General features: G+C 39.7%; 3 protein-coding genes and 1 long non-coding RNA gene across 5 annotated transcripts; all 4 read left to right on the top strand.

The window, feature by feature from the left end:
- Nucleotides 1–1,780: 1,780 nt before the first annotated feature.
- On the top strand, nucleotides 1,781–6,617 carry LOC148734334 (uncharacterized). Its single transcript, XM_088752763.1, has 6 exons — nucleotides 1,781–1,824; nucleotides 2,475–2,546; nucleotides 3,049–3,120; nucleotides 3,439–3,510; nucleotides 4,689–4,760; nucleotides 6,542–6,617. Exons 1-6 carry the CDS (start codon nucleotides 1,781–1,783, stop codon nucleotides 6,615–6,617), a joined length of 408 nt encoding a protein of 135 aa, XP_088608889.1.
- On the top strand, nucleotides 6,213–8,914 carry LOC148734335 (G protein-coupled receptor GRL101-like). The gene is made up of 6 exons (XM_088751621.1): nucleotides 6,213–6,400; nucleotides 6,542–6,613; nucleotides 6,818–6,892; nucleotides 7,121–8,075; nucleotides 8,382–8,677; nucleotides 8,849–8,914. Exons 3-5 carry the CDS (start codon nucleotides 6,822–6,824, stop codon nucleotides 8,502–8,504), a joined length of 1,149 nt encoding a protein of 382 aa, XP_088607747.1. The 5' UTR covers nucleotides 6,213–6,400; nucleotides 6,542–6,613; nucleotides 6,818–6,821; the 3' UTR covers nucleotides 8,505–8,677; nucleotides 8,849–8,914.
- Nucleotides 8,746–11,378, top strand: LOC148734336 (uncharacterized). The gene is made up of 3 exons (XR_015998281.1): nucleotides 8,746–8,914; nucleotides 9,238–9,297; nucleotides 9,502–11,378. It is a non-coding gene; the product is annotated as an uncharacterized LOC148734336 (long non-coding RNA).
- On the top strand, nucleotides 10,110–26,206 carry LOC148734337 (beta-1,3-galactosyltransferase 6-like). 2 transcript variants are annotated; one of them, XM_088751623.1, is made up of 3 exons: nucleotides 10,110–10,569; nucleotides 22,840–23,226; nucleotides 24,413–26,206. In XM_088751623.1, exons 2-3 carry the CDS (start codon nucleotides 22,894–22,896, stop codon nucleotides 25,151–25,153), a joined length of 1,074 nt encoding a protein of 357 aa, XP_088607749.1. In that variant the 5' UTR covers nucleotides 10,110–10,569; nucleotides 22,840–22,893; the 3' UTR covers nucleotides 25,154–26,206. The 2 variants fall into 2 exon arrangements, with proteins under 2 accessions (XP_088607749.1, XP_088607748.1); XM_088751622.1 differs by lacking the exon at nucleotides 10,110–10,569 and adding an exon at nucleotides 14,795–15,006.
- The last annotated feature ends 250 nt before the right edge of the window (nucleotides 26,207–26,456 follow it).

Genomic DNA, 26,456 nt, shown 5'->3' on the forward strand with positions numbered 1-26,456 from the left:
ACAGTTGTGGGCTTGGTGGCCAAGCCTTTGAACAGGAGTGAGGCTAAGGGTGATCCTGTTGTGATAGAGACCTGTATCTAGTTAGTATGATAACAAAGAAATTTGCATTTGAAAAGCATCAACATCTCTGTCATAACAAGGTCACCCTTAGCCTCACTCCTGTGCAAAGGCTTAGCCACCAAGCCCACAACTGTAAAAAGGACTATTGTGAACATATGAAAATCATAAGTGCGAACTACAGTTAAAGAAATGAGTATGAGAGCGATCTTCGCAGTAATGAATACTTTATAACTAGGATATATCAGCAAAGTTGAAATGGTAAATTGGCCACCGTAACGAATACCGAGTAATGAATACTACTTAAGCAGAAGTGAAAATAAGGCCTGGAAAAAATTCAGGCCTGTACTGGATTTGAACCCAGGACCTCTGCAATACCGGTGCAGTGCTCTACCAACTGAGCTAACAAGCCAACTAGGAGCTAGTTATTATGTTGGTTCGTATTAAACCCGTGAAGTGATGAGTCAAAAATTGTGAACATATGAAAATCATATATTATGTGAACTGCAGTTAAAGAAGTAAATATGATAGCGATCTTCGCAGTAATGAACAGCTCCCTGAATTTTATCATCAGGCCTTATTTTCACTACTGCTCAAGTAAACTTCGAAGATCGCTCTTATACTCATTTCTTCAACCGCAGTTCACGTGTATGATTTTCAAATTTTCACAATTGTTGACTCAACACTTTACGAGTTTTTTACGAACCAACATATTGACCAGCTCCCAATAGTTGTTAGCTCAGTTCACGGTAGAGGACTGCACCGGTAACGCAGAGGTCATATGTTTGAATCCCGTACAGGCCCGAATTTTTTTCAGGCCTTGTTTTTACTACTGCCCAAGTAGTGTTCCTACTAAAAAATTCTTCTTGGAAATAAAATAAACACCAGTACCGTAATTAAGATTTCACCATCTACTGGTGGCATTATGCCGCAACCAGATCAAGAAACTGCGTGGTGATTTATTAACCCCATCAGTCAAGCTGAAACGGCTGTAAGTGAAAATTCGCGCTCTTGTTTACTTTATGTCACAGTCCACATGTGTTTGTTCCTCAAAGACCCTAGCTGACAGAAAGTGATTACACAACAACACGTGATGACATCAGACTTACGAACTAATTCCAGGATGTATTTTTTCGTAGGGACTTGGGTAGCAATGAAATAAAAGATCTACCTTCTGGATTCCTTAATACCAATACCAAGTTGAAAGCATTGTTAGTAACCAATATTCATGCTAATGTAAATATCGACATGCAGTGTTCAGAATTTTTTTAAATCCCGTCAGGTACTTCACATTATGGCCTTCAGGCTTAGAGCGTGTAATCAATCAATTAATAGTAAAAGAAAACCTTTAGCACTTCTATATGAAATCTTTTCAGCCTAACAAATGAAACTATTCTAACTTTAGGTGGTGGTACTTAAAAAAAATACCCACGAATTTCTTTTCCCTCTGAGAATTTGTTTTAATTTCATACGTGAGACCAGTTCTTTTAGCCTTTTTCCTTTACTAATCTCAGCTATCAGGCTTAGCACTCTCCTCACCTCAATGCACCAGTATTGGTGGCCAATTTACCACTTCAACTTTGTTGATATATCCAAATTATTTCGTTACTCCCACCGTCGCAGCCCCAAACAGTTTCTTTCGAAACTATCAGCCCTTATTCAATGCACCAGTGCACCAGTGCTGCATTAAAAAGTGAAAAGGGTTTCTACAATTTCCTCTGTAATGGTCATGGTTAAATTAGCCCAAGAGTTTAACATCCATAGGAGGTTAGACGATAACAAGCTCGTCAAGTTGCATTGTGATACATTTACTCAGTTATTCCAGCTACAGGGGCTGAAAGTGAGAACTCGCACTCTTTTAACAACACCGTATCCTGAGAATATGTCTCTTAACCCCTTCTTCCCCTCACACCCACACCTACATGTACACACACACGCACACTCACATGCACACACACACGCACACACACACGCACACGTACACACGCACACGTACACACAAATGCACACGTACACACGCACACGCACACTTACACACACACGTACACAGACACGTACACATACACGCACACTCACACGCACACTCACACGCACACTCACACGCACACTCACACGCACACTCACACGCACACTCACACGCACACAAATACGAACACACACACACGCACACGCACACGTACACACACACGCACACATACACACGCACACGCACACACGCACGCACAAACATATATATTTTAACGGGCGAATTCTACAACCACTTAAAAGCGTCATATCACAACATTCATGTACGTGTACTGTCTCTTCCTGTACAAAGCTGCTATTACGACCCTTTGCTCCAATTTTAATGTAACATTCAATAAAGTTCTAACTTTGAATTTATAAAGCTTATTCGTATTATTCTTACTTTTCCTCAGGTGGCTACAGAACAACGAAATTAGTACGCCATCCGAAAACGTTTTCAAATATTTGATTAGTTTGGATGAGCTGTAAGTATGGTCAATACAATAAAATGAAAGTCTTGAAAGTGTTTATAACTGGTTACTTTTTTTTAACTGTTAATACCTTCCATAACACCAAGAGCCACCTGTGTTATGACTTGTTTCCGTAACTTGGATCATAAAGGTGCTTCTCTTGAGTGTATGTTGGAAAAGGAAAGAAGCTACAATGCCTGTATTCCTGGTTACTATGCCATTACTATCCCGCGTAAAAACTACATATTAACTATTCTTCAATGTTAACACGAGGTACAATTCCACCTTAAAATACCTCTTTCATTTCGTAGTAATTACTTTTGGTGCCAAAATACAGCTGCTCGACATATATTGGAGAGTTAACAGACCTTATTTCTGTTTAAGAAATGCAATAGCACGCGTACTGTGAAAGGGTAACGCAGGTTATTCTCCTATCCTGTTTAACTTTTCAGCGGCATAAGTTGCTGATATCCGTAAGCTTCTGTAATTTTTATGGTTTTTTTCCCGCACCTTTCAGGGATCTGTCTAATAACAGCATTACGGTTCTACCACAAGGAATCTTTACCAATATATCAAACCTCACAAAGCTGTGAGTAAACAACATCGGAGGTTACTTAATCAATGCTTAATACTTTACGAGGCTCTACCAAGTAGTTTGGTCATGTATATTACGTAAAAAATTCCAAAATATCCACTCAGACTTTATGTCAAGTTATCAAAATTGTTCCTCTAAAATCTTTTGTTTCAAGAACATTTTGCACAACTCGTCAGGGTGTGAGATCTTAAATGAAAATCCAGGTTTTTATCATGCATTCGATCGCAAAAATCAAACAACATTTTCGATTTGAACATGCACCACAACTTTTTCTCCTTCACGGTGCTTCAGCTAACTGTTATTATCTTGCAGATTTCTATCTGATAACAAGATTGCAAACCTACCACCTACGATATTTGGTAACCTAACCAATTTAAAATCATTGTGAGTAATATATGATTGATTTCAATAAATCTATGATAAAAAAGCTTCAGTGAAACCTCCTTCCAGGGGACACTCTTGGGACCAGGTCAAGAGTCTCGTAAATAAAGATTGGGTTGGGGTTTGTTAATAGTTAACCACCAACTGAAGAACTACAGTGGAACACCTTATTTGGATATATCAACAAAGTTAAAATGGTAAATTGGCCACCGTAACGATTACAAAAGCTGACGTTTTGAGCGTTAGCCCTCCGTCGGAGCGAATGACGAAGGGCTAACGCTCGAAACGTCAGCTTTTGTACTCGTTACGGTAGCCAATTTACCTTTTCAACTTAGTTGATATATGCAAATTATTTCGTTACCCCCACCGACGCAGCCCCAAACAGTTTCTTTAGAAACTATCAGCCTTTATTATAGTGGAACACGTTTGTTCAAAGTTGAATGAACCCGAAATTCCAAACCGTTACTGCCCCTTCACTCATGAGCTGTAGCTAGTTTTCGGTTGGCCTTTGACTCTGGAAGAAGTCATCGGAACTGTTCACCTTCAGCAACCAATTTATGTCTGTCATCAAATGATGCATAGTATTGAAAAGGTCATGGTGTCAAAGCCGTCATCATTGTAGCTAGTGTACACTTAAGAAAGAAACTGTGGTGCTCCGTTGGTTGGGGTAACCAGGTAATTTTGGTTTTATCAGCTGAGTTGATCAATGTGAATTGGCCATCGTAAGGGGTTTTAACGCTGAAGTTTCGAGCGTTAGCCCTCCGTCAGAGCGAATGGAGGAATTGTGGGTTGTGTGTGGGTTTATATGCAAAAAATGGAGCTACGCTATTGGTGGCGGGAACATGGTAACGAAAACAAAACAAGAATAAATGAGATGAATGAAAAACGTTGTTGACACCGTGGTGTAAATATTTGTTCTAGAGTTTTGAGACTTTCATAACTACCTAAATGTACGGAAAAGCCGCCATATGCTGCTTTCCAAGAGGCCAGATCGCGCGACAAGAGTTCAATTCTGTCCATTTTTTGGTATATTGATAGAAATAAACTAATTTTTTGGGTTTCTGACAGGCGTACACCATATCAGTTATGAACCTCAGTTCGGGCGAGACTGGTTGATATTAATTGATAATTATCAAATGAATTAGCATATATAAACAGGTATCTGTTTTACAATTCAAAAGGAAAATGGAAAATAATACATTGACGAAACTCCACAGCAACCAATTTCAGGGTCTGAGAAATCTATACGACCTGTAAGTAGTTCCACAGTGTTTCGGTTTGTGCGCATGTTTGTGTATGGTAAAGATGCAAATGACCTTCAATCCCAAGTTTGTCCTTTAATGATAGAAAATTCTTTAGTGTGTGCACAGATATTCTGCTGATTTCTAGAATATCTACCTGGAATAGTCTCCCAGATGAGTTTCAGTCTATCACTAATTTAGATGTATTTAAAGTAAAAATAAAACCGCCTTTTTTAAGGGTATTTTTGGAAAACTAAGTTTTAGATATTTGACATTGTAAATTAAGTTGAAAAGCCTTTTTGAGGAGATTAATAAAGTTATTATTATTATTATTATTATTATTATTATTTTCATTGGCATGTCAAAAACATAATGTGAAGACCAACAGTACGCAGTCGAAACGTCGCTATTCACATCATAAATGACATACATACATACATACATACATACATACATATGTTACGTATGATGCACGATCCTTGCAGTAGATAGCGCTATTTAAGCAATAGCGAAAATCAGACCTGAAAAAAATCAGGCCTGTACGGGATTCGAACCACTGACCTCTGCGATACTAGTCCAGCGCTCTACCAATTGAGCTAACAAGCCAACTGGGAGCAGGCCGTTAAGTTGATTCGTAATAAACCCGTGAAAGTGATAAATCAGATACAATGAAATATATGAAGTTCATATATTTTGAACTGCGGTATTAGATACGTATGATATATGTTGATTGACCACTCCCCATGGGGGCTTTTCAAGGCCAATTCCTACCCAACAACCACCCCAGGGGAGGACATCCATCACACAGTAATCTCGTGCTTGGAAAGTTAACGTCTCCTACCCCTAACCCTGCAGGAGACGAGACCTCCATTTATTCGTCCCAATCCGAGAAGACTAGAATATCTAACCATTTCTTGATAAAGAAAAAAAAAAGGTAGCACATTCTTCTCACGTGTTTTAAGACATTGAGTGTTGGTCCGGCCGGGGCTCGAACCCTCGACCTCCCGCACAACAGTCCAGCGCTCTATCCATTGAGCTAACGGGGAGGCCAGATCGTCACCTTATCGTGACCTCATCGTGAGACAAACGCTATTATTACACGACTCGGGCAGTCAGAGGGCCAATAACTAAAATCAACCAATCAAAATTCTCTATTGCCGGTCCAATATTCTCTAAGTATTGGACCGGGCACTGTCCCGAATGGTCCTGAATGATACCGCACTTGTGTCCCTTTGAACTTCAGTCGTATAATAAATCTCTTATTAACCAAGCTTGCTCGGGACCGTACTGGAAGAATATCGGCCCTCGGTCTTTTTTGTACGGGCCTCGCTGCGCTCGGTCCGTACTGTCAAGACCTCGAGCCGATATTCTCCCAGTACGGCCCTCGCGCTTGGTTAATAAGATATATTATTGTGCTTTACCACGATGAACGAACACAACCTTTCTTACATAATTTTATTGTTATAATCTTGAGAAGTGTATTAAAAACTAGTTATTTAACTTTTTATAAAGAAAGCAATTCATATTCCGTTCGCTATTATTCAAGACCTCAACCACATGCTTTAATTTTTCCTCGTAAGCTACCTGTCCTATAACAAACTTGAATTGCTACCGCAAGGAATTTTCAAAGACTTAAAAAAGCTTTTGATTATGTAAGTAGATCACACTTATGGTGTTTCAACTTTAGTAGGATGATAGTCTAATTCGTTTCATGTATAAGTGCCCTTGACAGAGTACCGAATTCTATATCCATGCTGTTATAAAATGTTAATCTGTTAAAATTTCTTTTTTAGAGAAATTTTTGACAACGAATTGGCTAACGTTTCAATCGACAACTTCAAAGAGATCAGGCAGTTGAAAATTCTGTGAGTGCTCAAAAAACTTCGTGACGACCAATACAAGAGACGTACTTGCTTCCAGCTTAATAATCAAATCAACTAAATTAATATACTATTTTAACGATACTTTACCAGTAAAGCTTTTTGACTTATCTATAACCTATCATTCATTCATCTATTTTAACCATTTTTTTTAAACTGATCGTTCATCTGCAAATTTGTAATTTTCAGAAAGATGCACGACAATAAGATGAGGGAGATTCCTAAAGGTTTTTTTGATGACGTGCTGAAGGAGATATTTCAAGTGTAAGATTTGTGATATGATTTATATTGCTCAACGATAGATTATATATAAGTCTTCATATCTGTAACAAGGCAACGGCTCTCTATTGAGACTTCGAGGCCCAGTTGTGTTAGCGAATATCATGGTGTCAATACCAATCGTACGGGATTTTGGGGATTTTCAGAAGTACATATTCATTTACAATACCGGCCTGTTATTAACAAGATTATCATAATATTTCATAACTGCAGGAGTCTCGACACAAATCTGATGTGCTGTCATATGCATAAGGAGGACGGTGATTGTACTTTCCTATACAACGACAAATTTGCTAGTTGTAAGAGTATGTTCAAGAACCCTGTCCCGAAGAAGAGTATGTGGGCAATTGGCTCCCTTTCTCTGGCTGGATCTGTGTTTGTCATTACCTGGCGTACCATATTCAAGGATGCGAACGCGATTCAGTCAATCATGTTATTGCACTTAGCGGTTTCTGATGGTTTGATGGGAGCATACCTGATCACATTGGGTGCCATAGACATGCTTTGGTCAGGGGAGTATTATTTACACGACTACGAATGGCGGTCCAGTAAAGTTTGCCAAATAACTGGTGCAACCTCTCTGTTGTCCAGTGAGGTATCTCTGATGTTGATGTCCCTGATATCCGCGGACAGGTTAAAGAACATTGTTTTTCCATTCAGTGGTGGGGCACTCACACGGAAGAGAACCCATGTCCTCTGCACCATTATTTGGCTTGTGGGTTTCCTCCTTGCATTCTTCCCTATGTTCGGCCTAAAATACTTCGACAATCCTTATCACAGCTTTTATGGTAAAAGTGTGGTCTGCCTCCCCTTGCAACTTTCTTACGATACGTCAGCGGGCTGGGAGTACTCTGTTTCTGTGTTTTTTGGCCTTAATTCCTTCTTCGTGATCTTCATCACAGTTGCCTACATCATGATATTCATTAACAGAATCCGGGTAAAAAACCAATCAGCAAACTCCAAGAGAGAAACAGGCTTGGCGAAACGTTTATTCTTCCTCATCATCACTGATTGTCTCTGCTGGATGCCGATCATCGTGATCGGTTTGAAGTCGACTTTGGAGAAAAATTTCAAAGAGCCTGGAGACCTGGCTGTGTGGATTGCAGTGTTTGCTCTGCCCATCAATTCTGCGATAAATCCAATTCTGTACACATTAGCAACCCCACAGGTTAGGCATAACATCTTTGAGATCTTTCTAGCTTAGAGGAGGAAAAAGTCCCAACGAACCAGCCATTAGCACGTCTTCCTCAGAGCTTAAAAAAATTAGGGTTACAATAACTCCTGGAAATCATCTTGATATACCACATGTTTAGCCTCTGACATTAGAGGTACAATAGTTATTTTGCGGTACAGAGAGGAAAAGCCAGTACTCGGGATTGTAAAATGTTTTGGTTGTTTCCTCTCTGTAAACATTGCTATGGTAAACTGGTAACTGAATGATGGCTTTAACGACGAAGTTTCCTCTCCTCTCTAGGCACAAGAGTATCTGGGTGGCAAGATGGCAAGACCAAGAGCCTTCTTGTGCAACAAATTTCATTGCAATGAAAACCAAGAAGGTAACTACAGTCATGTCATTCACTTCGTAATACGTCGGTAAAAAATCAGAAACGATGTCTTCATTAGTACAACTTACTGCTTAGGACAAAAGTCACTGTGATATCAATATTACATTTTGATATATTGGTCATATATTATTTTCGTGCACTGCAAAAAAAGAACAACGGGATCCACATGGCAGTTACGATAAAGAGCAACGTCACGATGAGGAAGGTAACTACTTCTTTGTTCTTTCTACCTCTGTTTCCATTACTTGCCTTGCAAGAGATCAGTCCGACAAATCTATCATTACTATCTGCTGTGTGTGTGGCTTGTCAGTTCGAATGCATTTTTATGAGTTCTTAAAGGCGAATAGGTGTAACCATGTTGTTCTTTTAACCATAGACCAAAATAGACAGGAACTGCAAGGTGAACATCAAATCGAGATCAATGAACAGTTTCACGAAGAAGGTGTGTAATAACGGTATCTACGGCAGCTTTCAGTTTGCAGGGCTTTGTTTGAAAGCCTACAACAGAACATTTGCTCCTTTACCCAGTTTTTTTAATTTTTCCTGAAGTTAGTGCACCGGTATTTCATAATGGCAGAATTGATTATTATCCTCCTAAGTGTAAAGAAATAAGCCTTCTTAGCCTCGCTTTAAGGGAATTTTACATTGTTTCAAAAATTTCGACGACGCCAGGAAGGATAATGTAGATGTTTATAAATGAATAACAAACAAGCCTAACATTTTTGACAAAACTCGATCTAATCTTTTGTTTTTCTGTATACTCAGACCACCAGGAAGGAGAAATAATAGAAATGCAAGCTTTTTCGTTGCCACCCCACGAACAAGGTGCTTCATAACTTTAGCATCTCTTGTTTTTAATGCAATGAAACAAAAAGTAATAAGAAATATGTGATTTCTCTGATTTTTCATTAATTTAGCAGTCACGTGTGAGATAAGCTAAAACCTTTTTTGAATAAATTTCTAATTGGTTCACTCAGAGATTTCCATAAGTGTTACCATGGTTTTTATTTCCTTTAAAATTTTTCACAGATGAAGACCAAGGTGAAGATGTTAAAGAAGAAGACTTGGAATTTGACACAAAGTTATAACCTGTCGTTGATAACACCTAACTCTTGACGCACGCGATTTAATCGAAATTATACTCCCAAGTTTGTGTCTATATAACTCATTTTAAATTAGAACATAGCTACCAGAGTCGCGCTATCAAATTCATTATACGTAAGCGTGCTCAAAATCCCGATAGTGCACGCTGATAGCGTCAGCAAATCCGACTTCGCCAAAAAATTTTTTTTTCGCGCGAGCGGCCATTGCTAGTGCGGGGAAAAATAATACATTGCGCGACAATAATGGATACAAACAGAAACTCGGCCTGCTATTCCGAAAACGAAGACAATGTTTCGACCTTTTCCCATGGGCTAGAATTCTTAAATGAGGCAGAAAAAGAGAAAAACAAAGGAAAAGGAGACTCGGCATCAGCGCCGTCACGATTCGCTTCAACTGATATTGTTGTCCGTTTTTCGCTTCGCACTTGATGCACAATTCCACCGGCTATGTTCTAAAACAATTGGTTCATGCTTTCAGCTGTGCACTATCGAGTTATGGAGCACGTGGGAAGTTTCGAGAGCACTCAAGAAGCTAGAGTTGCCCTCGGCTATCGCCTCGGGCAACTCTTACGCTTCTTTCGTGCTCTCCAAACTTCCCGCGTGCTCCATAACTCGATAGTGCACGCTAAAGCATGAACCAATTGTTAATTAGAGCGCATTACGATTAAGTTTCGTAGAGCTAAAACGAAACTTCAACAAGCTATCAGTCCTATCAGAACAATAGAAAACATAACAACGTGCCGGTGAAAAGTTGAAAAGTAAAAACAGTCAAACGGCAGAAGCGGGAAAGAGAAAAATCGTGATCCACTAACTCGTGTTTGATTTCATTTTTCAATTTGATTGGTTGAGAATTCAAAGTGGCTCGAGTTTTCTGGACCAATCACAGAGCAAAGTGAAGCAAAACGAAAACAAAACCGGATCAGTTTGACACAGCTGAAAGTTGCTCTATCCAGCGCATTATGGCTTTTTATCAAAGAAACCATCTAACTGACAGGTATGTCATTATATTCCAACCATGGCCTGTTTGCTAAATAACGCATTCATACCGTAAAAACAGAATTATATTTTGAATACTTAGTGTTTGAAGGTTAACTTGCCTTTTGAATTCAGTTTACGCTTCTCAACTTGAGTATGGCATTAATTTTTTAAACACAACAAAAAGCAAACGATTTTTATCACCAACAAAGTTACGTAAATATACCGGCGGTTTAAAAATTTTGGTCGAAGCAAATTCAGTAATAATTTGGTGAAAACTTTCTTACAAGGCTGATTATACCCTTAAATTGTGTTCTGACATCACTGGCCTTGTTGAAACAGTTGTTCTCCATGGACCAGTCTGAGATGAAAAGTGTCCACTGAAGGCCCCTTTTTAGATGGTTGAGTTGTGGAATTTCAAAGTGTAATGGCTAATACAATGCAAAAGGATACACATTTTCAATGAGTTATAGTGATCAAGTTAATGATTAATAGTAGTATAATCCACATCACAAAGAATCCGAATAACACAGTATTAACGATGTAGCCAAAAGAACTCGGTAGCCCTTCCACATCACTGTTCAGATTATTCATTTCTCTCAGTTTCATGTGTATATAGCTTTCTGTTCCGTGGATGAGTTACGATGAAGTAATTTAAATCAGCTAGCATTAGTGTCGTAGTGATACGAAACTGATATTGACGGTGTATCTAAAATGTTTTGATTTTAAATTTAAAAAGTTAATGGTAATCCTAAGATTAAAAAAATAAATAAATGTGGTGAATACTTAACAATTGTTTTTGATATATCCACATGTTTGTAGCATGTTTATGATGTCACCTCTCTTGTTCTTGATTAAGACGACTTTCTGTTCATATAAAGTTATACACGAAAGTTAATCGTGTTATAACAAGAATCGTGTGAAAATGGTCAGATCACCTTTATTGCATTAATCATGGTGGATTCGAAATAAAAATGCCGGTTTCCAAAGTGTAGCCAGCACAGTCAAAATTCACGCTGTCGTAATGCTGTACCTTTGCTTAGCGTGAGTTGTCTCTACATCCGTAATTTTCTACCTAAACACTGGGACGAGAACTTTGTGTTTCTTTTTCTTCTTTTTTTTTTTTTTTTACTTTTAATTTTTTGTAATTTTTTTTTATAAATGATCGGGCTTTCTTGAATTATTACTGTCAGCTGTAGATTGATTTCAAGGGATAAGTAAAACGTAACATTCATTGGCTTGATTCTACATGAGCTAAAATGAGACGAGTTTTGCGTGTTCATTGACAATAACTTATCAAACAGTGGTATGGCACACCAAACTTGAAGGTAAATGTATACTGTGTCCGTCGTTCTCATATTCTTCCCATCAGAAGCAAAAAAGGTGCGAACCGAGCTAAACTAAAGGTAAAGGAGTTCTTTCTCAGTGAAATTCAGCGCAAGACGAACCCGAATCGGGAGCTATGTAAGATGGAAAAAAATACGAAGGGTTGTTTCATGGAAGTTCCTCTTTGTGTGTCTTAGGAAGCTTTTGAATGAGTTACCTTGGTGCCCTAACCAGAATCTCTGTTGGGGACATTTTCATTGTGAGAGAGGGAAGACATGGATTGACGAGTCATGGATGACGTTTTCACATCACATCGTTGGCAAATTCCTGAACCAGAACGCGCATATTATGTTGTGTCATCCGCACGCTGACCAGCAGATCGGCACTGGCTCAACAATATATCAGGTCGGTTATTTTTCCAAGACATTCGTCTTAGGCACATGGGTCCATTTAATTGGCAGACTAACACGTGAAACTTACATGGGCGTTCGTAGAGCGTTTGCCCCGCTGATGCTACGGCTGGGCAAGACAAGCGAGGACGGCGCGAAAACAAACTTCTCCTTGCATTGTGGATATGAGACACTTTCACTATAAAAGGGTGGGTGCACGTTATTTCTATGAACCAAATCCTTGTGTTTAGAACACGATTTGGGTGAAAAGTCACCGACTGTGGCTCGGGGAGGAAGGGAAGAGTCAATAAAGCAAAACCTTTCCAATTCCAACTCCCAAGGGAAGCGAAAAAGAGTTCGATTTAGCAGGATTGGCGTTGAAAAGAAATTATCGAGTTATAAGGGTTATTTCGAGCCAAGGGATAAAAAAATTAGTTTGAGTTGACGGGAGGTTCGAGTTGGCTGATAATGAATGACTGAGAAAATGGCGGGAAATCCACGTCAAATCGAATTTTGTTAGGGTTAGCGGGTAGTCCGAGTTAAACCGAGTTCGATTTAGCCGAGTTCTACCATAAACAGAAAGAACGAGTCTAAGGTAAAACTTGGGTAAATGAAATCACAAACAGAGATCCGCCATCATTCGTCTTAAGCTATTACAGTTTAGAGTGCTCACTCGAGTTTAGGTTTGGCAAAAGTAGTCAGTGGCGGATCTAAGGGAGGGGCCCGGAAGGCCCGGGCCCCCCTTATTTTGGGTAAAAAATAAAAGGGAAAAAGGGGAAAAAAGCCGGCGGGTGTACACACACAAACCCCTCCCCCCCTCCCTTAGCTCAAGTTCTGGATCCGCCACTGGTATTACCTGGGACACAGTGGTTAGAGACTCCAATTCAACCGTCGGCGACAAAACTTGTGTGTAGTTATCACTTCCCGATCCTGCATGTGCGAGTATTGAAGTGAACAGATTTGTATGGATGATGTTTTTTATTTGGTTCTTCCTATTTTGCTTAAATTTCAAACCCAAATGTTATATAATAATGAAGGACAAAACTCTAACTTTTCTGGCGGAAAGTTTTAAATTTACAAATAAATTAGTCTTTTAAAGATTGCGGTAAAAAAGAAGTCGGCGATAAAGAAGGGTAAAGTTGCCAATCGAAATAAAGTTTTTGATTGCAAATGTAGACAACCACGAGGTGGAAAAACGAACTTGAGAACATGATCTTGAAAAACCGTAGAAAATCCATTACCAGTACAATGTTCTGTTGTAAGGACTGGTTACAAATTAAGGTTAAGAATGGACTGATTTGGCTAGAAGCCCGTTTTACACAACTTTGGGGCACTCCTATGGTTGATTGCAGTACGTCACATTTAGTTTTTGCGCTATCCGCACGGAACTAGGTTAGTTTGCATATATAGCATGCGCTCTAGTTGGTTGTTGGCATTTCGTTCTTGCCGCGTTTTCATCTAGTCTACAAATCATTCAAGCTGGGTCAGATAATACGGTTGTGACTTAAATGGATACTCCAAAATCGGGTTTCCGAGTAAGGACTGGAACTGAATAATTTATTTTTCGGTAAATAATGAAGTAATAGGCAATAGTGGTTCCAGTCCTTACTCGGAAACCTGATTTTGGAGTATCCATTTAAGTCACAACCCAGATAATACAGATAACAGATTAAACAGATTTAGTCGAAATTTTGTCTACACCTATAGTTGACTTACTCGGGCTTTCACCATTATCAAATCGTAAACTCTATGAACTAAAATACAACGGAAAGTAAAACTATTGATATATTGGTTGGCGCTTTCATTATTCAGCGGAACGGGAAGTTTATCGGCAAGTTCCCGGCCAATGTTAATTGAGTATGTATTCAGTTGCTGAGCGGTGATACCTTTATCAGTGTAACACCTATTCTACAAACCAGCTGAAAATAGTAACCACGCAGGCGGCTCGAGCGTAGTGTGTGCGATTTTGTGGTCTAAAGGTCATTAAGGAGAATATTAATTAGTGGCCTTTAGGCCCCAAAATCCCACACAGTACGCTTTGGTTGCCTGTGTTGCAATTTGATCTGAAATCATTTGCAATTACAAGTATGATTTCTGACCAAAATTGCACACCACGAAGTTCAACCGCCCCTTTATTACATTCGCTTTGAAATCGCAAAATTCAGTTGCTCAGATAAAGAGCTTTTTTTGTATTTACAAATGTTTCGTTGATCCGGTAGTGATCCGCCCCATAGTAGGCACGTTTGTGTAAATGTGATCAATCAACTTAGCTGATGATGTGTTACACGTGTGACTTTTGTGATAAGTGGCCTATAACCAAAGCCGAGGAGCATGTCAAGGTAATCACACGTTCTATTATGATTAAATAAATTTATGTTTATTAATTTATTTTATTATTTAATCTATTGCTGATAACTAATCACATCACCCTGCATAAATTACAATGTATCCCGCTCGGGATGCTAATTGAAATCCGAAAGACATTCAATCCTGAGCCATCAATGTCCGGGATTTGCACGTGATCAGAACGTTGCTCAGGGCTAGTAGTGTGATATTTGCATAATACCTTTAAAGCTCTCTTCTCAGCATTTCTCAGGGATTCTAGACACTCGTCGCTAGCTTTCCACTTTTACTTGAAAACACCTTGGAGTGGGTTGAGGCTGAAAAACAGCGCTTTCCACATTACTGAAAGATGACATCGAATGGTGAGGTAGCAGGACTCTAAAAATAGGTTTTCAAAGGTATGTCTGTAGTATTTACATGGACTTAAATCAAACCACGACGGCAACGAAGACGTCGCAAACAAAATGTCTGTGAGCAGAATGATAGCTTGTTCGTGCGTTTTAAACTCTGTAAACTTCTTAGCTGTCCTTTACAAAACAAACACCTGAGACCACCGAAATTTGCGTGGTCTGAGAACAGAAAGTTTCCATTCAAGATTCAACGCTTCTCAAAAATGTAGTGCGGAAGCCGAGGTGTGGCGTCGTAAGAAATGGTTAATATATTCAGCCATTCGCAAAATTCTGGCGAGAGATATAGGTTTATTTTTGCAATCGATATCTTCCTCGCCGAGGCAACGCCGAGGCAACACCGGGCGTTGGTGTCCTGACTGCTTAAGGTCCCTGATGTTGTAGTGCTCACAGTATCGACCGTGATGCGTTTGGCAAACGCTTATGTTTGCTTGTTTATTATGTTCGGCCCTAGGATATACAGCAAAGCGCTTATTGTCTGCTCGCGAGGGAAACAGTTTCGTTTCCCTCGATTCTCGAATGGTTTCCCTAAACTTCGTCTCAGAAAAAATTGGTAATCTAAAGCTACTCAGTTCTACCCTTGCAAGCAGACATTAATTGTACGATGCAATCTGCGTGAAATAAGTTTTGCTTAAGTGGCGTCCTTTTTTAACGATCGACCATCTGCGTTATCAGGGTCAAACTTACTGTGTAAACATTAATTCAGATTTTATTACGAAAACTATCTTTGGTAAAACTGTACAATACATGGCTTCTTATTTTCATTTCATTGAATCACAATACATCCTTTGTGTTCTGACTCGTTCTTCAGAGCATGCGACCCCTTCGGCCCTGCATTCTTAAAGGCTGATAGTTTCGAAAGAAACTGTTTGGGGCTGCGTCGGTGGGAGTAACGAAATAATTTGGATATATCAACAAAGTTGAAATGGTAAATTGGCCACCGTAATGATTACAAAAGCTGACGTTTCGAGCGTTAGCCCTTCGTCGGAGCTCGAAACGTCAGCTTTTGTAATCATTACGGTGGCCAATTTACCATTTCAACTTTGTTGATATATCCAAATTACCTGCATTCTTAAGTTGCTCCAATGAAACACACGCGATGCCCAAATTTGGAATTGTAAAATTCATTTTGCGCGCATCTTGGTTATCTTAGGATCCAAACTCATGTCATAAATATTCTTTATAAAACTCTAACTTCTCGTCCGATCAGGATTTCCTGTGAATTGTAACCCGTCGAGTTTCACGCAAATTCTTCACTGATCAAATAAGGTCAAATCACATGGTTAGGAAGCGGTGTGAAAGAAACTCTCCCATGATGCATCGCTAGCCTTAATTGTCACACATCACCCAACATTTTTCCCATCACTTGAGACTTCTTTGTGCTCCATTTAAATATTCTCTGCATGGCCATAACTTTATTACTGAGAAAAAGACGCCATTTGCTAAGTTTCAATAGGACTTTAAATGTGACCCCTAACTCGCTCCTTCCATCATTTCCTTTTAACTTTTAAAGTGAATCCGCTGACCAGTGCAATAGGTTCATAATCGCACTTTGTGCGTGTATGTGTGGGTTTAATATTATACTTCAAAGCTCTCATCGGTCAAGTGGTTTAGTTTAGTTTAGTTTATTAGCTTCGCCGACTGGCAAGGACACCGCAACAGCTTAAGCCAATTACTGCGGGCCCAGTAAACCCACACACCCCACCCCAGGGGAGGACATCCACCACACAGTAATCTCGTGCGTAGGAGATTAACGTCTCTTACCCCTAACCCAGCAGGAGACGGGGCCTACGGTTTATTCGTCCTTATCCGAGAAGACTAAAATATCTATCCATTTCTTGATATTATAGAAAGGTAACAAATTCTCAGTTATTTTAAGACCATGAGTATTGGTCTGGCCGGGGCTCGAACCCTCGACCTCCCGCACAACACAATCCGGCGCTCTAACCAATTGAACTAACCGGGAGGCGGACTGGAATGACTGGACTGGAAGAGGGCGGCTGTACACAGTATTACACAGCTTTGAAAATTGTTCAAATTTAAACTCTTCGATCCAAGTCTTTTTCACGTTCCGACTCACAGTCGCTCGATGATAATTTTCACCGTAAGGCAATAATCGTATGTTTACAGGATTTTCTCCCGCTTGCATCTGATAACAAACCTCTATCAGTTTTCTGCCTCGGAACGGTATACCGAGTTTAGCGTTCTTCTTTAAATACCGAACGACGGTTACAAACAGAGTGACCACATTTTCTACAGGAATATTTTGTCGTGACAAGGTACGAATAACACATGAACTCGTCGAAAACGACTGTCTACCTTTTCCGCAAACCCACCATTTTCTCCAATTTGATGTGCATGCTTCAAGCGACGAAAGATGGTTGTGGAATCAAAAAATGTATCCTAATAATTCATGCTTTAGGTTTGGTACGTGAATAGTTCGACGTTTGAATCGGACTAGCTATGTACTCGAACTGACCGCCTGGCCATGTCCAACTTAAATTCTCAGGTCGACCCAGATAACATCTGTTGTACTTAATTGATTCAAACGTCGATCTCTTCATGTAATTAACTGGGGCTATTAGGTTCAGCATATCATGAAAATTTTGACGTTTTAACTAGGCCTGGGGCGAAAAAATTGATGACTATGGATACTAAAGGCCATAAAAATATCATAATATGAAAAAGATTAAAAGACTACATACCTTTGTGTAATAAATTGGTTGATTCTGAGGGTAATTGTTATTTATAACATAGCGCGCATGCTTGCCCTACATAAGTCCACTTGGGCCGCTGTGAAAAAATCTTTATTTACGCACGTCGGTGCGCAAATAAGATGATGTGAGTTTTTTTTTTTTTTTACCTGGCTGCAGACTTGCCGTCCTGTTTTCCTTCTCTTTAAAATATGGGAGAAACCAGCGAAGAACTGCCCAATTTTTCTATCGGCATTGACCTTTTAGGTCCTGATCCAACAAGCAGCAGAAAGAAAGCCGAAAAAAACTCGCAAGTTGCGCGTTTCTCAAATTTGTCGAGTTTTTTACTTTTAAAACATTTTATAGTGACACTTGACTTCATTTAGCTTTGATTTTCTCCATTTATCCGTTAATTTTGAGCTTTTCATTCACAGTTATCAATCAGGCGGTGTGCGCACTCCGATTGCATTGCATTGTGGTAGCGTTATTTTCAATATGGCGGTAAAAGCGGTAGAAATGGGTAGAGTTTGACTGAATATTCCGTAAACGTTAGGCCATTTCTTTTTCCTTTCACTATAGGTAAATATAATTTGATATATTCTGAACGTGTAGAATTATTTTTCGTGCGTATTTGTCACGTATTATATCATTCTCAAGGACAAACGAAAGCACTGTACCTTAGCATGTAATTTGAGACCGGATTTCGAGCAGATCAAATTCGTTGTACGTCGTAGTTTGAAGCCTTTCAAAGATTTGTATGGTCACTTTGATCCTCGTTCAACAGCTCTGATCAAACGCGCTCAAACGCACTCCAACGGTACCAGTGTATCATGCCTTTTAAGTGATAGTGTTTGAGACCCTTTTGTGGAGCGAAAAGGCTCATTGCTGTGTTTTAGTGTGTTGCGTTACATAGTGTTACAACTGCAAGGGCATTTATCGATCGTGTTGTAAATCTACTCTCCGAAGGGAAGGAAAATTAAATAATAGCGAGTGTTGTGGGGTAAATCTTCTTTCTTGATCATTAAATGAAGGCGTGAGGCGACACGCCGGAAAGCCGGAAAGCAAAAGACAGTCGACTGTTGAAAGGTGTTGATTGGCCTGTGTGTCTCCTGTCATTCGCTAGCGCTTTTAAATCTTCTATTCTCAAAGTTTAGCTCTTATTAGGATACCTTTTGATGACTTTCCTTTGCGATGTGATGATAAGGGCCAGTTTTGAGGTGTCATAATTCTCCATTTCTATGTTCTTGAGGTTTGGCAAAGCCGGATGAGATTGTGTTACAAAAGGCACTATTTTCTTCTGTGCGCGCGCTATTTTCTTTGTTTCAGAGTATACTTCTCTCCTGAAGTAATAACTCCAAAAATACGTTTCTCAAACCCTCACATAGGTTTCCTCTATTCTCGAAGGGTATTTTGAAACTCTGTACGTTTTTACTAAACGTGGAGCGTGACAAAGTCGTTCATTCTTAGGAGGCGTGGGGCTTCTCCTATTTACGCTCGGTGGAAAAAGTTCGTGCATTACAAGGTCTCTGTCTCTCTAATATTCCTTTGCATGTCAAGAGTCAATTCACAGTTGAATAACTCGCGTCTAGGAATATAATTACTGACTTTCATGTGATTCATTCCCCCATCGGTTGTGGGTGTAACTGTTGCCATTTGTGTCGAGATTCTTAGGCAGTTTGCAGTTTCGAATCTTTCTAAATAACGTCAGTTGCCTCCTAAGAACGAATTTGTCACGGAGAATTGACAGGAGTCGCACAGGCCCGTCAAACGTTTTGAATTTCGAAGGAATAGCAACAGACGGTGAATCCCCATTATGATCCACGTATATTCACGTCGCATCTCGCTGCCACCAAAGATGTTCACTCTAACGCTTCAAGATGCAAATGACTCAATTTTTGTTCTACGACCATGATGCAACGCAATCAGAGTGCGCACACCGCCTGGTTATCTGGATTTAAATGCGCTCGCTCAAACCAAAGTATAAAATGTGGCATTTTTTTTGTCAGCCAATAGGGACGTTTGTTTACTTTTTTGTGCGTTGTGAGAATTTTGCACTCTATCAAAATAAAAAAGCTTCTTCGCGCAGATCCTTTCTGTCGCTGTCTTGTAAAAGATTTGTTCATGCTTTGAGCTGTTCGTATATCAAGTTATGGATGCACGTGGGAAGTCTGGAGAGCCCTCAAAAAGCTAGAGTAGCTCGAGGCTGCGCCTCGAGCTACTCTTACGCATTTTTCGTGCTCTCCAAACTTCCCGCGTGCATCCAGAACTCGATATACGCACGTTAACCATGAAAAAAGAGTTTAGATTTAATAAAAAAAAAAGTTTGTACAGTTGTGAATATGAATGGTAACTGAACTTGGGTGAAGTGCCATTCGATCTGAAATCATAAGCGTGAGTTTAAATCACAAGTATGATTTCAGAGTACTTCCTGGGTTTTTATAGCCACTGAATGTTTGGACGGGTACGAATCGACCAGCAGGTCGGATACGAGTCAACACAAACTGGGTATCAAACATCTGAATACGGTTCAAATTGACTGAATACAATCTTCCAAAGATGCCGAACGAATGGATACTAGCAAAGCCACTCTCACGTCAGATAACAAATTGAAAATTATCTTAATTCTTAAGTTCTCTTGTCTCCTTTAAAAAGACTTAATAAGCGTAACGGTACAACCTGTTGTTAGAGGTACCGGCCAACCGGTCACTGGCGCGCACTTTCTAAACTGATGGACTGAACGAGTGGATCTCAATTCAAATGAAAGCATTTGCAAGAAACAGGTTCACGTAGGTTAAGTTTGACTAAACCTGTCTAACCCGGGGCAGAATCGGTGATGTGGGTTAAAATCCGGATTCCACGAGCAGTTTACGTTTATTCGAAAGACAGGTAAGTCGTGGATCGTTTATCAGAAGCCCGGTCCAGAACCAAACGCTTTGACGTAAATTTAGACATAACAAAAAAGCAGAAACATAATCAAACTGCTTCCAGTTTCGACATATTATTCAAAGAAAAAGTGAATTCAAGAACGAATTTGATGTACAGAGCCAGGCAAATTTGCAAAATTTGTATTTTTACTCTGACATTTTGTTCAACTGCGTCAACAGATCAGATCGGTATTTCGAGTGGTCGTCACAAACGATAAAAAACAGTTTGTTTTGACGGCCATTGAGTAGTAGTTTATTTTCTCTGTTTCCAACCCCATACACAACAAACTAACACAACGGAGATACCCGGTATCATACCCTTCCGCTTTGGTGATTATTGGCTACAGGTAATTAAACAAACAATGACCCGCAGAGCGCAATGACATATTTCAAAACGGAAAAAACACGTTGAGGAGGGGGGCGTTGGGGTCTATTAATGACTGCAAAACCGTAGAAAAAGTCATCCAAAACCGCGAAACCGCAAAAAAAAAATTGATCAAAACCGAAAACCACAAGCAAAACCGTCAAAACTGATCAATTTTCAAATCCCAATTATCAAAACTTTAGTTGATCCGATACAGTTGGGACAATGGGACAAGTGGAGCATACAGAGGTCTGGCGGCTATTCGAGATTAATGGAGGAGCATAATTGCCAGGGGTGAATCTGGGATTTTTTTGAGGAGGGTGTGCACCACTAAAGAATGGCGTAACTGACTGGTGACCGGACGTAAACAAATTGTAATAGCGAATACGAAGGAGGCTTTTGCCTGGACAATAACATAATATGAACTGTTGAGAATACATATCAAACGATACAATAGAATACCACTTGTACGAGAAAGCCGCAGGTCATCTCAGGAAGGGGGGGTGAGCACCCCCTGCACCCTCCCCCTAGATCCGCCCCTGACTGCCACTCAGATTGAAGAGAAACCGGAACCCAAATAGGGAAGACCACATCGTATATACCAAATCCGAAAACCCGTTAGTATTTTGGACGCAAATCGAAAACCAGACGCCGAAAATCGAAAAATCCGCAAACTGCATTGAACACTAAAACTAAAAAAACCGAAAAACCGATTTGAAAAATAGCCGAAACCGCAAAAACGAAAATCCCAACACCCTCCCTCACTGAGTAATAACACTGCATTACTGCGGCAAGCATAAGTTACTATATAGAAAAAAAAAGAATGCCAAACCAGATGTGAATGCGATCCAACAGCCGCAAACTTAAATAATCAAGAAATTCTTCAAGCAGAATATGGCCACCATTTCGTATACATACCTAATGGACAGTTATAGATCTTATTTCTTGCAGTGGATAAGAAACTTTTTATAGAGATATTTTAAGCTGTGGTACAAATCATCAGTTACTGAGTGTTCATTTTCATCTCACCCATCCAAAAAATAACTCTTGCATGCGTAGCATGCTTATGTTTTCTTTTGGTCAAGAAGGCAAAATATTTCTGTAAAAACCCAAACTTTCTAATCCATTTTATTTAGTAAGGTTAGCGGTAAAAATTAAATAAGATGACTAAGGGAGCAGTCGATTGTCGCCTACAGAGTTTAAAGAGAGGGATATTGAAAACTGACTGCTAATTAACCACCAGTTCCTGCCCTTCTCCCAGGGATATAAATACTGACCAGTCCTTAAACATTGTAAAAAAATGAAACACTTTTAAACTGCAGGATCGCAGTTATTTATTTTCCATATGACACTGTTTCTGGAAACCATAGAAACCATAGTGTTACTTCAGTTTTTTTAAATTATTTGGTTATTATTATAATCAATGTATTGCTTGTAGTAGTGTAATTATCCTGTGTAGCTACGTGTAACTATGTAGTACCAAGTATTCCGTCATGTTTGTGCAAATATTGTAAAATATTCATTCGTGTAATGATTTTTCAACCCCTTCAACTCCGGTAAGTGACCAAGACAGAATTTCTCCTTACAATATCAATACAATACTAAGCAGGTAAGGGAAGAGAGTAAAGAAAAATATCAGTAAGACTGATCCAACAACAGATTCTCTGACGTAACCTGATAAGAATTGTATCGCAGACAGTAAGGAGAATTACTATAGAGATCTTGTGAGTGAAAGGGTTAAGAAACAATAAAAACACCTAAATACAAAGAAAGAAAAGCATAGGTAACTAATGGTGAACGGATTCTACCTGTATTACATCCTTAAAAAGCCACTTTCTTTCAGCAATGCTGAGACGGTGACACTGAACTACACCCCTCACAGGACCTCACTGCTGTTATGTTCATTCCTCGAAGATACAGACTCTTCCAACTTGTTGTCCTTCTAGCAGGAGTGCTCTTACTGTTCATAAACCTGGTTCCTCCAGAAAAACCTGTCTTGCAGGATCAACCAGATCTCCTTCCCTTCCGTATCAATGTCAGAGAGATTCAAGGTGAAATTGTCTGGCCAATTCCTGACGTCACTGTCGGACTTCCTATAAGTCATATCCAAGACCTTGGGGAAGACAAGCCTAGTGTTCTCCTTGTGATAATTGTGTCGTCAGCGCCTGTGCGCTGGGAACGAAGAGACGCCATACGGCAGACTTGGTGGAAATACTGCAGTGTAAAAGAGGTTAGTTCTGTTGTTCATGGTTAGGATCAGGTAAATTATACCGGCATAATTTTGGGCGTGATGCTATAGTCAGACTTCCGAGAATAATGCCGGCGGCATAATGACAAAACTTCTTGAAAATTCCCTTGATGTTACAGTTCAACAGGAGATAAATTTATAAAACAGTGAGCCTGCTTTTCTCACTGGCCCGTTGGGAATTTGATCCAGAATAGTGTTCCGTTCTGAATCTTCTCAGCAAGTTTTTTTTTTTACCTATTGGTGGTGGTGGGAATAGTAGGGGAGGAAATTGAGGGGCTCTTAACCCTTTTCACCTTAACATCAGTATGCATATTCTCCCTACTGTTCTCTATACATTTCCTATGGTGCTGACAAGGAGAATTTGTCTAAAAATCAAGAGCTTCTTAAGTTGGTGATCATTTCTTTTATTCTCATAACCTTAATCTGTGACCCAAGAGTGATGTTGTAAGGAGAAATTAGATGCTAGTCACCTTTAGGGGTCAAAAGGTTAAAAGATTTCATCTTTAATTAGTAAATGTAGCATGGATGTCCTCCCCTGGGGTGGGATGGGTGGGTTTGTTGGAGCTTAAACCTCTTAGGGGACCTATGTCCTATTGTTTCTGCTCCAGTACTTTGTACAAATCCTTAAATGCTCAAATACTCAAATATTCATTTTGAGTATAATTTTCTTCATAATAACATTTGTTTAGGGGTGACACTCAAAAGCACAATGTTTAAACCTCCGAGAATAAATTGTCTGTCTCTGCTAATGGTTACGTTTCCTGACTTTCATTAGCGATGAAAAAACAAATTGTTGGTAAATATAATTCGTCGGGGAACATGTTTCGCCAATCTTTGCTTATTGGTAAGCGCCACAGCCTTATGATTAGTCAGTTTATTAGATTCGATCCCTCTCGAGCCAACTGAGATCAAGTTGTACCCCTGGTTAGTTGTGAGTCCACAAACTATCAAGCATCCTCACAAAGCCTTTCAGTTTTAAATTAAGTTGATGCGGAGATGTCACATAACATACTTCCGTTGGAGAGTGTGGAAACAGTCTCTAAATAACTTAAGTGAAATTGACACATACGAAGGCCTGGACCTGACGCCTCCTTCCATGTCCCATTTTTTTCTCTTGGTCATACACTACTAAAGATTGTAACTGCTAATCTTATGCCCATCCCTGCAGGCAGCTTGCCACTTTTTCACAGACGGACAAGTCGTCAACAAGAGGATCCAGAAAATCCTCCTAAACGAAACCTACCGATATGGCGACATTGAGTTCCAACCACTTCTGGGCGGGATAGAGTTTGGACTCCGCTTCTTGTACCACGCCAAATGGGCTGCTGCTAGTTACGACTTTCAATATTTTCTTCGCACGGACGATGACTACTTTCTATGTCTTAAGAAGCTTTTGAATGAGTTACCTTGGCGCCCTAACCAGAATCTCTGCTGGGGACATTTTCACTGTGAAGTAAACATGACGTGGGTTGACGAATCATGGATGATGTTTTCACGCGACATTATTGACAAATTCTTGAACCAAGACGCGCGTACCATGTTGTGTCATCCGCACGCTGACCAGCAGATCGCCATGTGGCTCAACAACATATCAAGTCGGTTATTTTTCCACGACGTTCGTCTGAATCACGTGGGCGAGTTTGATTGGCAGGCGAGGAACGTTTGTGTAACGTACATGGGAGTTCATCGAGCGTTTGCGTCGCGCATGTTACGACTTTCCAAGACAAGCGAGGACGGTGCAAAAACGGTGCCCCCCATCTCTAACTTCTCCCTGTACTGTGGATACGACACGTTCGACTATAAGAAGCTTGGCAAAGGTTATCGATATGAACCAAAGCCTTGTGTTGAGAACGCAATATGGGTGAAACATCACCGATTGTGGATTGGAGAAGAGGGTAGGGTCAATTAAAAGAAAAAAGGGTCGGAGATACTTCATCTGTACTGTAGTCACAGACAGATAAGTTTGACCCAAGAAAAACACAGCAGTCAAACGTCTGCACTTGTGCGAACGTTGTAATGCTCAGGTGGCGTGCTCAGTCCAAGCTATCGGAACCAAGTTGTCTCGCACAAGTTGCAAAAATAAAAAATACAAAAAAAAATACAAACCAGTAAGTCATGGTGTTTTAAAAGTGTATAACTTTTTTGGTAAAGCTAAAAACAGAATGTTAAATCAACAGGATACCCGTACTTGAATAAGCTTTGTGTTCAAAAAGTCTTTAGTTTACCTTTTCGGGTACTTTTGTTTCCTTTTACAGATTCCTGCGAACGTTTCAATTTTCCTCCGCTAATTTTTTTGAGACAGCGGTTGTTTCTTATGTTTTCCTTTGATATTTTGCGCGGGAAATTGTCGCGCGGCCGGGCAGAATTGTTTCATTTGCGCATGCTGGACGTTTGACCGCTGTGCTTCTTGGACCCCGCACTAAAGGAACGCGAAGTTTCTGACACCTCGATTATTCTCGATTTTGACGTTGTTTTCTTTTCTTTGTGTAATAGTTTATTTATTCGATCAAACAGAAAAGATTTATTAAAAAAAGTACATTACAACCACAAAAGAAAACATTACACTGTAACTTAGAACACAAAAAAAGGATGCGTGAGTTAAGTTAATTAATTGTTTATTATCGATCACAGGAAAAAATGAGTATGTGGAAACTAATTATAAATTAGATAAGAAACATTATGATTCACATTAAATTTTTTTACTAAGAAGATTTGTGTCCTTTCCTTGTATTAATTATTTGTTGTAAAACGCCGATCCAGAACAGTCTTATGTACTACCGACAACTACATTCGTCATGAAAATGTTTAAGATGTTGTAGACTCACGAGGCGCAGCCGGGTAAGTTCAGAACATTTTGACCGCTGTGATGACCAACATCGCTGTCGATAAGAGTACAGACCACTTTCGATTCGTTTTTTACCACAAAATCGACGTCAAATAAAGTGATTCCTTTAGTGCGTGACCATGAACAGCTTTGTCTTTACTCTAATCGATAACGGCAAATTGGTCGATCAGATTTCGTCGTTACTGCCAATTGTGGTAACAACTGTCTTTGACAAATGGAACAAGTTAGTTATGGTGGCAAAGAAATACAAACATGAGGAATCAGTTGTTGGAAGGCTGCTTAGTGCTAATTCAGGGTTAAATGTTTATCAGGGTTTTTTTTATTCCTTTGCTCACAAGCCTTTTCCGGATAGTTTTCTCTATCCTTT

The sequence above is a fragment of the Stylophora pistillata genome, chromosome 3, assembly GCF_964205215.1.
Source record: "Stylophora pistillata chromosome 3, jaStyPist1.2, whole genome shotgun sequence".
NCBI lineage: Eukaryota > Metazoa > Cnidaria > Anthozoa > Scleractinia > Pocilloporidae > Stylophora > Stylophora pistillata.